Genomic DNA, 17068 nt, shown 5'->3' on the forward strand with positions numbered 1-17068 from the left:
AATGCCACTCAAGCTGTTATCGTAAAATTAACCTACAATTTAATATTCAGTAGCAGGGTTTGAGCAGGAGTTTCTTAAATGTTTTTGAAGAAAAAAGGAGTAACTTGGGCCTTGACTATCGTTGTGCAATAGATGACTTTGTAAATAAGCAACTCACACATATTTAACTTGTCAAGGCAAAATGTCAACAATTCTTCCCATCTGTATGGTAATGAGAATCTGTTTCTGTGGTCAGACTTTTATCAATGGGTTCCTTCATTCTAGCTCAGCAAAGTCTTTATAAACTCACTTTAGGGCTTAACTGTTTGCACAAGATAGCTGATTTGAATTTGGGAACCTGTAACTGTGCCCCAGAATATTGTAATAAGTGTGTGTCTTTTCCTTCTGGGAATGTAGTAATCATTCTTTGTTGTAGATAACCTCTATATATTATCTGTGGATGTCATGATGTTATAATCCTATTTATCTGGTGTTCCTTGTTGCCACTTCTTCAGTTGCATGGTGACTTACTGTAAGCCACATTGTAAGCCACATTCCACCCTAACGCCCTTCAGAAGTAAACATAGGTTTCCTCATATAGCTCAAGAAGCAAATTTTCACATATTCTGCTCGTATAGTCCAAACCTTAAATATCAGGACAACCGAGAAAAGACATTTCTTTGCAGAGATTAATTTTGAAATTCCTACAAATTGCGTCCATATAGCGGGAGGCTGACACTGAGCTCAAAAAGACAGTGTAGCCTGGCACTGGGTTTTGTGCCTGCAGCCTGCAAGCATTTCATGCTCAGATAGGTTCATAACAAGAGAACAGCACATGACAGCCCCCACCCTGTCATTTATAGTCTAACTGCTTCAGTGTGCACTGCATTCACATGATAGGGTCACACAATCCCACACACTCCTCTCTCTCTGTAGGTCTAATGAACTTAGCATTGATTGTGTTCACTAATCAAGAGAGATAATACATCACTCCACTCCAACAGATTTGATGTGGGTGTTGGGCATGCATCAGTATTAAAGTTAAATGTTTGAAATGAAAATAACAGAATTCTATTTTTTCATGCTAAATTATGGACATTTCTCACGTGGCTGTGACAAATGGTCAGTTTTCCTTCTCACAGCTTACATAACAGTGACATCTATTAACCTGTAATGCCACCCTCAACAGATTTCATTACATTAAATTAATATTTAACCTTAAATAGGATAAATTAGATTTTTGTATGTCTAAGAAATTTATTTTATGCATGCATTTCTGGCAGGGACAAAATAAGACCACTATTTAATAACTACTTTAATAACAGAAACTAATTTTATGTTGCATTTATATTGTACAAAAGTGTAAATGATAATTATGTGTGATTGTGATTGAAAGCCATCTATAACCTTTTATAAGACTACACTCCACCCAGCCCCCCATTTAATAGTCTAAGTACATCATTTCTACAAAATCTCTTGGAAAGAAGAACATTTTCTTCTAAAGAATTAATCTGTTGTGAGTTGTAACAGTTTTGTGTTTCTTTGTTAGCCATCATTGGTTGCCATTGTATTCTTCACAGAAGATCCTCTGTTTCTGCATTCACTGCCAAAAGACCTGATGAGTTAATGCCATTAATTGATTCTTTTTTTAACGCATCCTTTACAGACCATGACTGTTGCAGTAGTGTGCAGGCACAATACTTCTAGACTCTGCTCCCTTTCTCTCAGTGGACATACCGCTCTGTCACTGGCTCAGAAAAGGGTCAGACTGTATTGAGCACTGCCTTCACAGATCAATGACAAACCAAGCGAAAAAATCATCAAAGAAAGAAAATGCCTTTGCATCTGGAAACAGTAGAGCAGCCTGACCTCTGAGACAATCTAAATCTATAAAATAAATCTGTAAGTTATGTTAACTAACGTGCAAGTGGTGGAAGAAGAAAAGTAGCCAATATTTTATTTAGCAGTTGTTTTCTGGAACTGTTAAGCTCTTGGTTTATTAAATGAAAATAGCCATTGAGGGACACAGAATGCAGTCACAAGGCAGTGACAGCATGCCTGGTATATTTTAAATCTTATAGGCCATGGCATCTTTCAGGTCAGCTTAATCAGCAGGAGCAGCACTGCTTCATCAGCTTTGTTGTGCTCCAGTAACTGCAAGCTGGAGTCCGCACTATAATGACGCTGGCTTGGACAGCATCACCCTCACACTCATCACCTCATTCGCCAATGGGTAGTAGGGACACTGAAATCGCTCCTGCTCTCCAGTCCCGTGCTGAAGGTTTCTCAGCAAACTCACTCTCTTCTCTGCTTGACTCACACAGTCGTAGGCGGAATAGGTAGAGGACTATGTGAGAGGGTGAAGTCGTTGCACTGAAAAGTCCACCAAAATTGATAGAAAAGCACAAATGGGTGATAGAATTGTTAATTTTATGCCTTTCATCATAGCTCGGCAGTGTGCTGTTTTATGATAGAATTAAACCATAGCTGTCACTGTAATTCCTCACAAAAGCTAATGTCAGACTCTGTCATTTTCAGGAAGGACTGGGCTTCTGGACTGAATAAAGAGCTACATTAATTTGACATTACTGTGTCATCATGCGGCCTATTAAATTGAAACAAAAAAACGTAACAATACTTGGAAATACTGTACTGTCCTCAAAGGCTTTTTGTCTGGTACTGATATTCAAGATTAGGTGTGCCTTGGTATTAACTAGGTTATATTAGTACACAGCCACTAGAACACAATAACTAGACAACCTTGAAATACTCTCGATGTAGTTTCATGGAGACACTATTTTTGAAGTTGTTTTAATGTAATAAACGTATACACTATTCCATCAGACCATGGAAAAGAATAATTGCTGATGCCTGATTATTCTGGTAATTAGTTACCAATACACAGTTGAATTAAGTACTTTCATTATGTAAAACGTATTGTTACGACCCCAAGTGTCTAGGGGAAAAGGGGTGTAACATTTAGGATCATTCTTTTGGAAGCAGGGGGGGTTTTGGTGAGGGACTAGGAAGTATGATAACAAGGGTAAGGAACTAGAGTGGTGCCAAAGGAAAGAAAATAACAAACAAAAATGGAGCTGGCTAGGACAGTGAGGGAAAGCTAATCTGACTACAAAAGAAAACCCGAAACACACGGTCTTCGGTGTCTTCAACACCCTAGCTAACCTGCACTGACTACCCAAAACCATACAAGACAAATGGCACTCACCCGTACTAAACTAGTGTACTAATACAAAATCAACTAAGTGTGTAAGTGTACCCAACAACCTAAACTAACCTTATATACAAAAGTTCACACAAAAACACAAGTGAACCAGGAAGACAAATAAGGGAAAACAAGAGTAATAAACAGGAGCAGGGTACAAAAAGAACACAAAAGTTGAACATGTAACACTGGGGCAAGGTAATGACAAAACAAGGATGAACACACAAACAAACGAAAGTACAGAGAAACTAACGTAAATCCAACAAAACAACAAAGCCGAAGCTATACGAAAATACACACACACAAAGCAAAACAAAACAAACCAACAAACGAAGCCGAAGCAATAACAAGAAGCGAAGCGAAGCGAAGCAAAAACCAAAACCGAACGGGACCGAAGTCAAACGAAAGGCCACTTCTTTCTGAAAGCCTCCATGTTATATAGTGAATAAGATGTGTTCTGATTGGCTGAGGGCTGATTGATGATGACATCATATTGAAACAGTGGTGTGATGGTTGGCCAATGGTGAAGGGAGAACAATCAAGGGTTAGCAGTGTGGAACATAGAAAAAACACACAAAGAACACACACTGGGACGTAACAGTATTTTTAAAACCATTTAATAAAAGTAGTTTCTTAAGTAAAAGCAAGTCACATTCTGTACCTTTCAGGTTTTGAGTCTTCTGAGAGGAAGATAAATGAGTTACAGGCAAGATCGCAAAAAGGTGCAACATCATTGATCTCTGCATTTTAAATAAATACTGTACGTCCGTTAAACTTGGGTGACTGATGGTCCTGGAGTCATGCTCACAGAAGGTCTGGCTGAGAGATGGGCATAGATGTGAACCCTGGCTCAACTTCCTCTCTCTTCTATCTCCTCTAGAACTAAGAGAAGAGGAGATAGAGACCCCTGGCATTTATCCAAAATTGTCATTTAATAATGAGTATAGTAGGAGCTTTACATACTGTACAATCCATGCAAATAATTTCTATCACAACCATTCTTGGATGATTCCCCTTCTTTGAGTTGGATTTGTTACTGCATTGCAATCAGTAAAAAACTACATTTTCTATATATTAAAGGTCAGTTCAAGTGTTTTCTTCAGGATTATGTCCTGGACTTAAATTATCTGACTGATATTTGAGCTAATTCAGGTTTCTTCAGATCAGTTAAAGATATACTGTAGACTGTCAAGAGGTTTTGTCTTTCTCAGAAATTAAAGTTTTATTTATTTAACCACTTATGTATTATAATAATTTTTACATGAATTTCTTAAATATATTTGAGTTGTGACACCCCAGGGACAGTGAATAAACTTCAGAGTAGCAACTCAATTAATCTGATTGTCAGGGAGCTTGTGTAAGAGCCTACATAGTGTTTTCAAAGCAGCTTTTGTAATCTTCTTAGAAGATAGTACCCTTCATTATGGGGCATTATATATTCAGACTCAGAAACACTAAGAAATTTAACTTAAATACTAAAGATGTAATTTTTGGGTTAAACTAAGGTATTGCAATTCTGATATTTTGTTACCAACAGGCATTGTTTTCTTATGGCTGTGGTTTTAAATACTGTTAAATATATGCAAGAACATTTAAAACGTGTCAGTGTGATCAGACAATTACATAAGTATGCCACAGAGTTAAAATTAGTAGCTTTTTTCTATTATAGAGAAAACAAGTTAGCTCATATTGAATTCCATTTCCATTCACAATGAAATCACCTAAATGAAATTCATATTTAACAAACTGATTTAATACCCTGATGCCCTGAAGTAATAGCCTCTCAAATTGACTTAAATCTATTTCTGAAATGAAGTTCAGCTCTTTCCCATGAACAGAATTATCAGGAGCATATCTTTAGTTATATTTTTTTTAGTTTCACGTTACAGTTTTTAATTTACAATAAAAAGGCTTGAATGTTTATGGCAATATTTGTTTCAAACATTGATTAATTGCTATTGTCAGGATAAATGTAATATTAGGAACCTTCTTTAAATGCATTCCATTGGTATCCTCAAGAGTTTGTTTTCAATGAGTGGCAACCAATAATAGTTAATATTCTACAAATCTCAAGAGTCCATGTGGCATCCCATTTACTAGCAAATGAGTAATTTATGTTGTTGTGAACAATCTCCTGCTGTAGATCCTAGAAAGCAGCAGTAAGCCTATGAGATCTGACCTTTCCTTGCATGCTTTGACCCAGCAGGGTTACAGGGGGATTGGTGTGAAGCAGACAGGGGGTGTGCTACACTGTGGGCTCTTTGTGCCCTGCAGGTTCAGTTGAGGTGATAAGACATCTGCTTTGCCAATGAGGTGGCTCAGCTCTACTGCCCTGCTGAAGGAAAAGTCATAGGTTCACACTGCTCTTCTATTTCATATCTGAGTACTCTATTCCTAGATTCCCCCGACCAACCCCTGGCCATACTGGCCAGGGTTTACACTTACTTAAATCCCTTGAATCCTTAAAATCAACCAAAACATTTGTTTTAGCCTCCACCACCTTGATAGCTGTAAACAAGTCGCAAATAAAAAGAAAGGTTAAGGGATCTGAGGAGTGTTAGGTCATAGCAGAGCATAACATGAGTAAGGTTAATGTAAACTGTTCTGTAAATGAGCACTTGACAGAGAAATGATGATGAGAAAGTGCATTATAAACGTACAGTATAATTTGACAATAATTTTTAATTTTTAACAGCACACTCTTAATCATCCTCTTCTCCTTCACAGTTATAGTGCTTCAGATTAACTAATTTATGTTCCTCAACAAATACATCTTAAATTGGAATTAACTATAGTCTACACCCAGATAAACACTTGATTGTGTTGTATTTTCTTAGAAACTTAGGTGTTTGTGTTTTCTAATCAGAAAAAATAGCTCCTTCCATGGTCTGATAACTCCCTTCCTCTTTCACTGTACCTTGAACTATGAAGCTGGACTACACAGTGGAACAGTACTAGAAGACTCCTAGAAAAAACCTGCACAGAAGGAACAAGGTTGAAACATCTTTAAAAAAACCTGCCATAGTTTATTTTAGTCACTGGCAAAAATCATGACAGAAGCTTTGAGAGCTAAACAGACAATAGAGTAATAGAAGTAGCTAGCAATATCATTTTAGAAAAATACATCATAAGATTTATGTATTTTTACTATAAAAATGTGTATATGGCAACCATTTAAAATAGTTTATTCTATTCAAATTCTAGTCACAAAGCCTGTCTTTTCGTAATGTTAAAGGCATGTATTGTATACTATTACATTTAAAGCATGGAATTCCTTTAGTTTTGCTAAAGAGTATTTGATGTTTCAGAAGATCTCAAGTTGATTTAAACCCCTACATCGTTCAGCAGTGCAACTTCATTTGATATTCTTATGAATAATGTTCAATTTAAAGTCTCGTAAACTAAAATGATCATTTTTGATGACCTGTGGAATGGTCTGTAGTCTGTGAAAAATTGTATTGTATTGTTGTTTTTTCCATGCCCACATGTCTAATATGTCTTTCTGTCCTTTTATTTAATTTTTTGTTTGCAGTATCTTAGATTTTCTGGGGTAAAGATAAAGGATTGATTGCTTTCATCTGTATTTTGAAATGAGGGTGTTTCCAATTCCTTATTGAAAGAGGTTTCCAACTTCTGAACATCCACTGACTTTCAAAACAACAAGCACATTTGTCATCAAAGACAGATAATTATTATCATAACTGTGCTGGTATATATGAGTCTTCAGAGCAAGCCTGGAAAATCATGGCTCCTACAACAAACTGCAGTGCATAAGTAATGCGTTAAAAAAGGAAAACAACCTTTTATTTATGAGAGCCACAATGTTCGCGTTAACAGTGGAAGCCAAAAATATAATAAATTTAAAAGACCTACTGTAATAGCAAAAATATAAAAAATCAATTAGCAGTATTATTGTCTTTTGTAAGAGATGAAAACAGCTTAGACCTGATCACAAGCACAGTAATGTTTTAAAAAACTAAATCCCTGTGTTCTCACAAATCCTCAGGGTGAAGAGAAGTAAGTGTCAAAAGCTGAAAGTTTTGGTGATGTTGGGTGGGGGACTAAACCAATGTACAGCCCTGTGTTGCACAGTAATGGTGATTTTGTGTCATGGATTGAAGAGGCTCTTGGTCCAGCCCTGCAGTGATGATAATGTAAGATGATGTGCTGCAACCAAGTGTCGTAGCCCATCTGTGCTTTACAGAGTGTGGCTCTGTGGGGGTGCTGACACTTCTTTTTACATCCATTTCCTTATCAGAGACTCAACTTGGGGTCTGAGGTAGGGCAAGTTTTGTGGGTTATACAGTCATAGCACAATGTTTTAAAGTTACAGCCAATTGCATTTAAAGAAACAATAGCTACTATTCATTGGCCCAACAAAATGTTTTAACAAAACTTTTCCAGCAGATACTCAACACAGAGTTATTGAGTCCAGTAAATGGCTATTGTTACACTCATCTATATTGTAGCTTCTACCAGACTCCCACAAATCTGTTGTAAATGTAAAATAATGTAACGCATATGTCCACCATTGCAGGTTGTTTGAGCTAGCTTACCAGCGCGGTGACGTCACTGCCCTTCCCTGTGAATAGCAGGGACCGCAGCTGCCGGGCTGACGGGAGTTTTCCCTTTAGCTCAACTGGCTGGGTTCCTGTTGAGTGACGCCAGAGGTCCTGGTTCAAATCCCCAGCGGTGGGGGGGGCGACCTGAGGCGGCAGCGGTGAGGGCACATACCCATGTGAACCCCCCCAGCGTTACAATAATATTATTAGCAATATCATTTAGTGGCATAGGATGGAAGCTCTGTGTGTAGCATTGCTGTCTCTCAGAGCTGGGACCCTGACTTCAGTTCCCAGAGTTCTATTACCATGTTTGCATGATTTTCCTAATGGAATTAAGGTTTTCTCCCACAGTCTAAAGACATACTGGTTGGTTAATTGGTTACTGGGAAAACTGGTCCTGGTATGTGTGTGTCTATGTATCCCGTTCGATGGACTGACGATGGACACCAGGGTGTACCCTGCCTTGTGCCCATTGCTTGCCGGAAAGTAGTTAGAAAATTGATGGATGGAGTAGTATCAACTCTATAATTTGGTTATGCATTTAATTATTTCTTTTTGAACAACTCGTTTTTCCCCCCTGCCAAAATCTCTTGCATGGCCTTTTTTGCTCATGCACTGAGTATCAGTGCTTCACTTTTTGTTAAGGAGCTAGTTTGGATGTGTACGTTAGAGGTGTACAAACCATACAGTATGGTGCAAAGCCCTTGCTGAAGCTTAAACCTGCCTAATATGAGAGATCTCATGTGCCTAAGATTAATCATTCTACCTACGCTATCAGGAAACAAAGACATAATATGTGCAATTTACCTTCCAGCTAATTGGAAATGTGAGGACCATAGACAGCAACAATAACAATTCAGATTTGTGGCCTAAATACTTAAAAGGGCTATTATCTCCTCTCTGTCTTTCCTACACTTCCCTACCTCCTGCATTAGGCCCTACCTGTGAAAACAACTTCAAAGCTGGCTAGTACTAACTGCAGTGTCACCAGACAATCTTTTCTCATTAAGGTATCTGGAGTTTGAAACACATAGCATAAATTCCCCCATTTGGTCAAGGACTTTTGAATAAAAGAATTGGCCCATTGATCGGCTTGTCCTTTTGAGGAAGTGTCTTTTAGTAGGAAACTAGTGGGAAGTGGAGAGCTTGCAGACACTGGGTTAACGCACCATGTAAGCTCTCTCTCGACAAGTGCTATGGGAATACTGCGCACCTTGAACTCTTCTTCAGCTTGCAATGACTCATCACAGACCTGCTGGGGCATTTGGCAGCTTCACAATGCTTGCTCCTAAATGGTCTGCTGCTTTTTGTGTTGATCCTTATCTCAGTGCCCTTGTTTGTGTATCTAACAAACAACAAGAATATTTAATACATTATCTATCTATCTGCCAAATGTGTCAGGCAGCACCTCATTCAATGATTTCCTAAAGACCCATGACTTTAACCCAATATTCAAAGTATTTGACTTGGTTTTCAGTGAGTAGTAAAAAGTAGTATAAAAAGTAATATTTCTGTCTCATTCCAGGGTTTGTATAAAGTGAGGCATAATGAGTATCAGTGGTTCACTGTGTGCTGTCTGTTACTGCATCTTCACCTGGAATCCAAAATAAAAACAATGGCACAGTGGTTCAGCAATTAAAAATTTGAGCCTTTTGGTGGTAGAATATAGTCTTCATCTGACAACAACAACAACAACAACAACAACAACAACAACAACAATAATAATCAGCATAACTTACAAAAGCTTTAGTCGTAATTTAAATTGTACTACCTTTAAAGCATATATAATCATCACATCACATTTTTACTGTATCATTAATCTTTTAATCAACTTTAAGTTGCTCCCATAATTAAATTTTAATCTTGTAATCTTGGCCACTGCCAATGAAATATAAATGTTGTGCCATTACTTCATCCTTGACTTTGCAATGTACTTTGCACTGGGACTTGTAAAGCAGGACACCTAATGTTATATGTCAAAGCCAATTTTCATTGCATTTAGAAGAACAGGTGCTTCAACTGTATATCAATGTGACAAGCATTAATGCAGTCTTTCGCAGATGAGATACAAAGATACAAGACATGCAAAGAAAGATAAAATAGTTTAACATGGTGTTATCACCCTGTAATGTGATCTTATCTGACCTTAAAAGCCAAGCAAGACTGGTCCTGGTCAGTACTGGTAAGGGAGACCTTTGAGGAAACCCAGTGTGCTGTTGTACATAAAGAAAGTGGACTGGCAAGTGGTACCTATGACACTGTTCACTCTATACCAGAATTTCTTAAAAACAATGGCCAAGTATGGTAACCAGGGACACTGTTCTGTAAGAGGTACCTTCCTTCAGATTAGAAGCTAAACCAATATCCTGACTGCTTTGTCATTAAATAACTGTCAGAATTGTTAACCCTGGTGTCCTAACTAGATTCAACTCTGGGTTCCACTATTTGATCTTACTAAAATTCACCCTTCATTCAATCAGTGAAGCAATTTCACACTTTTCAACTTGCTCTACTGTAGATGCATAATGGCTGGTAGGTGCTGTAGCTCAGTAGCAGATGATGTGGATCACATCTTATATAGTATGTAAAGCATATTTGTTATTTTTCGACATACAGGTCAGGTAGCATAAGAAAAGTGGAAAAGGTATGAATCTGAGGCCAGTGGGCATTTGATCCATTGAAATTTCAGGAACAAGGATGAACTATAAGACAGTTAATGGGATATAAAAGCTGACTTTTTATTGTTGGAGAAAGCAGACAGGGCAATGGGAGGTGTGTACATTTTAAGAAGCTAACTGGTGTATTTACAAATATTTTCAGTCTTCCACTTCTCAGCATGTTGCATTAAATATCAAGTGTTTCTTTTATTGAGACTTCCAGTTATAAGTTATAAAATGATGCACTTAATCAATAACATTGAGAAATAAATAGTTTTAATTGTTGCACATGTGCAAGAGATCTTGTGAAATAAGGCTTTATGTAATGGCTCCCATACTAAAGATACCTCCACCAGAGTGAGTGGGATGGCAGAGTATATAAGATATCTAAGCCAGCTTCTCACCTAATTCAGGTTCTGATGAAGGAGCCAGCAACAGTGCACTGTTGATCACGTGTGTTTCCAATTATCCATGCAACATGAGTTTAGACTCACCAAGGTTATTCTAACAAGAGAGACACACTCTTACCCTCCTGTCACAATGCACAGCTGCCAGGTGAAAAAAATAAGGAATCAAGAATCAAGGGCAGCACTTATAGCATATTGGGAGCTAATTTCTCACAGCAGCCTTTTACCAAAGTAAAACTGAAATTGTTTAAGAAAATAAATATTATTCACAATTTTACCTGAAAGCACTGTCAAAGGTATTTTCAATTAATAAGGAAGGTTATATTATTATACAGTGTGTAGAAATGAAATCTTTTGCACCGCATTGTTCTGCTCTTCATTTCACATGAGCATTGTTGGATTCTTTTAAATTATTTTATTAATGTGACAAATGAGAGATTTTTTTTGCATGCAGCTCTCGTGGATTGAAATGTTGAACATTTAGCAATTGCTTTAAAGAATATAAAAACTCAATTTTATCAATAGGTAGTCAGCTGCAGTAGATTTGGAAACTGTAAAGTTTTGAAACTTTATCTGAAAATTTGAATTGAACCAGGACTGACTAGTCTCCTGTCTGACTTACTAGTCCTTGCTGGAACAAGTAAAGGGAATGTAGCCCTGGAGAGGAGTAACTGTGTATATACTGGACAGCACATTTCTATGTTAGATTCAGAGAATAACTAGCTGTTATTGTTCTTTAATACATGATTCAGAGCATTGAACAAAGAGTTTTCCATTTCAAAGACAGTTTCACAAAAAATTGCATTGATTTCGCAGCAGGCTTGTGTGACTCCAGCTCAGTTATACCAAAATTCAAAGACTCTCATGGAAAGAGGAAATAAAAAAAGACAAATAGAAATCTTTAATTTAGGTTTAATGAACCCCACATAACCTAGGCTTTAGCAGTTCTAGCAACTGAGCATGTAAATAATGAAGGCACCCACAACAATCCTACCTGCAATGAAACTGGTCTCTTATATGGATCAAAAATATAGCTGAGCTAGAAAGTTAGGTTGGTAAACAAGGGCAGCACATTGAAATGCTATCTTGTGAAACAACAGATCTCCTTTTAATGACAAAATGTAAGGTTTGCTGCAGGACAAATAGATCGGCACACAGTGGGCCTAGAGATTATCATCATAAATCTCAGATTTTTTGTCGTCATTAGATTCATTAGTCATTAGATTAGACCACGTCATTAGGGTGGTCTGAGCAAAGTATTGCATTTCGTTGTTCCACAAAATGGAATATTTATTTAAACTCGATTGCCTAGTTTTCATAAAGAGAACTACTTTAATATTGTGTTCATTGCACTTAATGGACCGCTGAAGAAAATGAAGGGTTAGATAGGTTAGCATGCTGTACAGCGTTGGAGTCCTGGGTTCAATTCCTGGGCTGCTATCTGCATGGAAGTTGTTTGTTCTCCCCATGTTCCTGTGCGTTTCCTACGGGTGCTCCTGTTTACTCCCACAGTCCAAAGGCATACTGGTAGGTTAATTGGCTTCTGGAAAAATTGGTCCTGCTGTGAGTATGTGCCCTACGATGGGCTGGTGTCCCATACAGGGTGTATCCTGTCTTGATCCCTTGCAACCCTGTATTGGATAAAGCGGTTAGAAAATGGATAGATGTATAGATCATCACTACTATTACCTTAGGAGTGTAAGAAGTACCCAGTTAAGGAAACCTCTTGTTCTTGTCTCCAAACAATGCCAGACAAGCATCTCTATTACCCATTCTCAAAACTGTTATACTACAGAGCTGAGTTTGATCTAAAGTCTAATTTCTAGAATTTTCTCAGTACTATGTCAGTTTCTGTTTATACAATCCACACTTTCTGAATGTTGCTGCAAGGATGCTTTTTTTTTTCTCTGACATTGAACACTCCTCCCTCTGCAGCAGGTCTGTACAGTACTATGTTAGAAAATTGATTATGTGCTAGTTCCTTTTATGTCAAAAGAAAATTAAAGAAATGAGCAGCTCTGAAATAAAATGTTTAGATTAGGGTAATTGATGAAGAGCATTTTTTTATTCTGCTGATATGTAGATTGTGCCTCTTCTAGTTTTGCTCATGATCTAAAAATCATATGCTGTAGTCAGTGAAACAGGCTGTTTAATGTCACCTCCTGATTAATTATTGAATATTAAAGAGGGGGTCATAACTGTGCAATATAGATTTTACATCAGAACTCTGTTAGGAAATATCAATACTCACAAATAAAGTAAAAGAAAACGTATGGAAAATCAGAAAGAATGAGCTGCACAAGGACTTTTAAAAGTATTTGCTGTATTACAGTGTTCTAAAACTCAGTATGTGTTAAGGTTCACAGGACCTCCCAAAAAAGTACTTTTTAAACTAAAAGTGAAAGTAAATGTAATGGAACAAATGAGAAAAATAAGCCCATCTTAACTTCTCAGTATTTCAAAAGCATTAGTATTATTATGTAATACTGTATATTCTTTTAGCAAATAGCAATTGTATTAGCTTTGTATTATTATATTAGTTTTGTGATCTGCTTCATATTTCCAGGGATTACTTTTTTTCTTCATCATTGTAGTTTGTGTTGTTGTACTATTTTACTACACTGAAGTTTTAATTTTTGTAGTCTATTTTATATATTATGTACCTTAGTTTATGTTTTAAATCGTTTTCATTATTAAAAATGGTGTTAAAAACATATCTCACTTAACAGGGAGGCTGCAGGTCCAGGTTATCTACAACAGGGCCTTAGAAATCTTGAGTAATATGAAATTTTTCATAAAAGCTATTTTTTTAACCCACAGATACATCTAATCACCCAAGAAATCCCTTTCAAGGACATGGACAGGTATCATCACCAGTAAAAGATACAAGGTTTCTTGCTGGTTCTTTTCCATCTCCAAGAAAAACGATCATTTTGCAGTACTGAAGCAGACACACAAAAGTAAAGGGACAAAAGGTAAATCAAGCAGAGAGAAAAGAAAGAGGAAACAGCTTCAAAAGGTGTGGTGTATTCCTCACCTCTCCTCTTGCCTTTGCCATTTATGAAAATGCCTTCTGGTTTCTACGGAAACGGGCCAAGGATGAATGCAGCTGCTGTCCCGTCGCTGTGGCTGGCGTTGGCCTGTCCGGCGCTGCTGCTCCTCACCGTCACATCCGCTGCACCTTCAGGCCCGGCCTCTGACACCTGCGTCACCCTGGTCCAGGGGCGTTTCTTCGGCTTCTTCTCTTCGTCTTCAGTCTTTCCGTCGCTGCCCTGCTCCTGGACCCTGCAGAATCCTGATCCTCGCCGCTACACTATCTTCATGAAGGTCACCAAGCCCACTGACGCCTGCGTGCCACGCCAACTGAAGACCTTCCAATTCGACTCTTTCCTGGAGACCACCCGCACCTACCTGGGCATGGAGAGCTTTGATGAGGTGCTGAAGGTCTGTGACTCCTCCACCCGCGTGGCCTTCCTCCAGGCTGGGAAGCAGTTCCTGCAGATGCGCAAGATGGCACCAAGAGAGGGTACCTCAGGGAGCCTGGAGGATGACGGAGAGTTCAAGGCTGAATACTTGGTTGTAGGCAACAGAAACCCCAGCATGCCGGCTTGCCAGATGTTGTGCCAGTGGCTAGAAGATTGCCTAACCTCCAGCACACCCACCCGTCCCTGTGGCATCATGCATACCCCCTGCCAGTGCTGGGAACCTGCTCCACGAAAAGCCGATGGCTGCTTCCGAGGTGGAATCTTCCTGGAGAACTGCATAACGAGCCTGAAGGAGATGACCAGAGACGCAGAGATCATGGGTGAGTCTATGTCAAACAACAACCTTTATTTCTCTCATTTCTTTTTTTCCTGTGTATTCTAGTTACACTAAAAACATTTAGTATAAGCGAAAAGAAAACACTTATTTTATGCAAAGTATGTTTAGACCTTGTTATGTTTAGATTTCTTAAAACCCAACCCTTTTCAATTTACCCCAAAAGCTGAATGATATGAACAGAATTTAAGATCTGGATAAGTTCTGTGGACAAACATGGAAGCAAAGGGGATAGTGGATAATGATTTACTGGATGGCAAAGAAGACATTTTACTTGTTATAAATGAGCCTTGTTAGAATTAAGGGTCTGGAGGGGACTGATGTCTAATTTTTTTGGTCTGAGGCAAGATGATTTAGTGGTTTGCTAAATGACTAGCAGGGGAGTTAGGTTTCTAACACTTTCTACAAAAACCTATAAGGCAGGAAAATGAGGTGTTGAATTTCAGCTCATTTTTATTGATTACGTGACCTTGCAAAACGTTCTCTTAGTCAAAATGTCTCCATCAGCAGGGCTTCACATCAGGGATATTTGATAGCCATGCTACTGTGTCGCTTGGTCTGCATTTCCATTGAAGTGGTTTATCATCATTCCCAATGGCCCTGTAGCTTCTCTCTTGTAATTTAACCCCCAGATGAAGTATCTGCTACCCTAGCCATGGCCCAGCTCAGCCAGTGCTTGGCTGCTGAGATAGGGAAGCTACACTCCAGTATGCAACCACAGAAGCTTTTGCACACTGCTCCCTAACCTATGATGTACAGTACATCTCTGTTCCTACAAGTACCAGACACACTCCTGCTTTTTCTCAATCATTCCTCTTTACTTTAACCATACTGCAACTATAAATTTGCAACATCACTGTACAAAAATCATTGTGGCCAAAATTCTGCCCATTCAGTGCAGGTAATGAGAAAATGTGATAATAATGAAGGATAATGTTGAATGAAATATCTTAAATTGAAGAAAAACAGTAAAGAAATAAATATTGGAGAAATACACAAAAATCACAGAATTGGATTTCAGAATCATGTTCAGGATATTTTTTTCTCATTGATAATAAAATAGTCAATGATTGAGGCTGATAATGGTTTAATGAGCTGTGAATGAGGCACTCTCATCATGGTTTCATACAGATACCCCTCTGTACACAAATCCCAGTGAATGAAAACGATAGAATTTAGACTAATAGTGCAACATTTTAATTCTGTTTGCTTTATCAATAAAATACTCTTTCACATGTGTTCTAGAATTTTGTTTGCATTGATTGGGCACAATTTATTTTTGTAACTAACAGGCCTAGAGGAAGGGGATGATTTCTTTCTACAACCCCAAGCTGCAGACACAAAGAATCAAATCATTTTAATGAGTCATATAAAAGACTTGTGGTTAATTTGCCTCCTGAAACTCTAAAGCAGAAATTTCAGCTGTAATTTTGGGAATTTTGGTTGATGGAATCTCAGATATTAGTTTCAGCATTGATTTTCAGTGACAACCTGTTTTATCTCTGGATCCGAGCCACGTTTCACGTATAGTTTGTTTCCTACATAAACACAGCCTACAGGATTCTGTCAGGGAGAAAAGAGAAATTCCTTTCATCTGCAACATAAAACAATTGCTGCTAAAACTGCTTTTAAATCACATGTAATTCCATCAACAATAGGGGCTTTCCATCACACTGTGACCCAGTATGGTTTCTAATTTAGCATTGCCCATGAAGAAAATGGAGATATTCCATCAACACAGTGAAAATTGCTATAAAATCCCTCAATCCTCTTTCTATATCCAGTCTGGCTCTTTCTTTCAGTTCCTGCATATGGCTGTTTAACTTGGTTATTTTAAATCTGTCTGCATATTTGGAGCAGCAAATATTGGAAACTTGTATCATCATCTACTAGAAAAAAGTTTTTTTTAAGTAAATCTGATATCCAGTAGACAACTCTTGATGTAAAGGTCACTGAATGTGGAACATCTTTTTCACTTAATGAAGAAATTCACCACCTGTGAATCAAATCTGTGAATATCTGATTATCTGTCACTTTACATAGTGTCAGTTTGTATAGTGACTTTCACTGTAGAATTTTAAATTACTTCCCCCTTTATTTTGAAGAGATTCAGAGACATGAAAAATGGAAAACTCCTCATCAAACATGAGCAGATTGATTTTAAGACAGATGTGATTTTGTATGCTTAGTGATATAAAAATGAAACTGTCTACACAAAGCATAACATAATCAGTTAATGCATGTAAAAGGCCATTTACATTTATTAAATTTAATATAAGCTGATATTCAATGTGGAATAATTTAAACTCAACAGTGACTGAAAAAATGGGAAGAAAGATCACTGCAGGAGTGGACAGGTACTATGTTGCACTCAGTGGTCACTTAAAAAAATAGTAGGAAAATGTAGATGGTGCTGAAATA

The 17068-nt window shown here is 37.8% G+C and overlaps 1 protein-coding gene across 4 annotated transcripts in view; it reads left to right on the forward strand.

Moving 5' to 3' along the window:
- adgrb1a (adhesion G protein-coupled receptor B1a) overlaps positions 1-17068 on the forward strand; it is a 112042-nt gene that overhangs the window by 14282 nt on the left and 80692 nt on the right. For all 4 annotated transcript variants that reach the window (XM_015357160.2, XM_015357161.2, XM_006635692.3 and 1 more), the window contains exon 2: positions 13649-14633. In XM_015357160.2, the coding sequence (XP_015212646.2) occupies positions 13889-14633 (745 nt within the window). In that variant the 5' untranslated portion in view covers positions 13649-13888. The remainder of the gene's footprint in view (positions 1-13648; positions 14634-17068) is intronic.

The sequence above is a fragment of the Lepisosteus oculatus genome, chromosome 10 (assembly GCF_040954835.1).
Source record: "Lepisosteus oculatus isolate fLepOcu1 chromosome 10, fLepOcu1.hap2, whole genome shotgun sequence".
Classification (NCBI taxonomy): domain Eukaryota; kingdom Metazoa; phylum Chordata; class Actinopteri; order Semionotiformes; family Lepisosteidae; genus Lepisosteus; species Lepisosteus oculatus.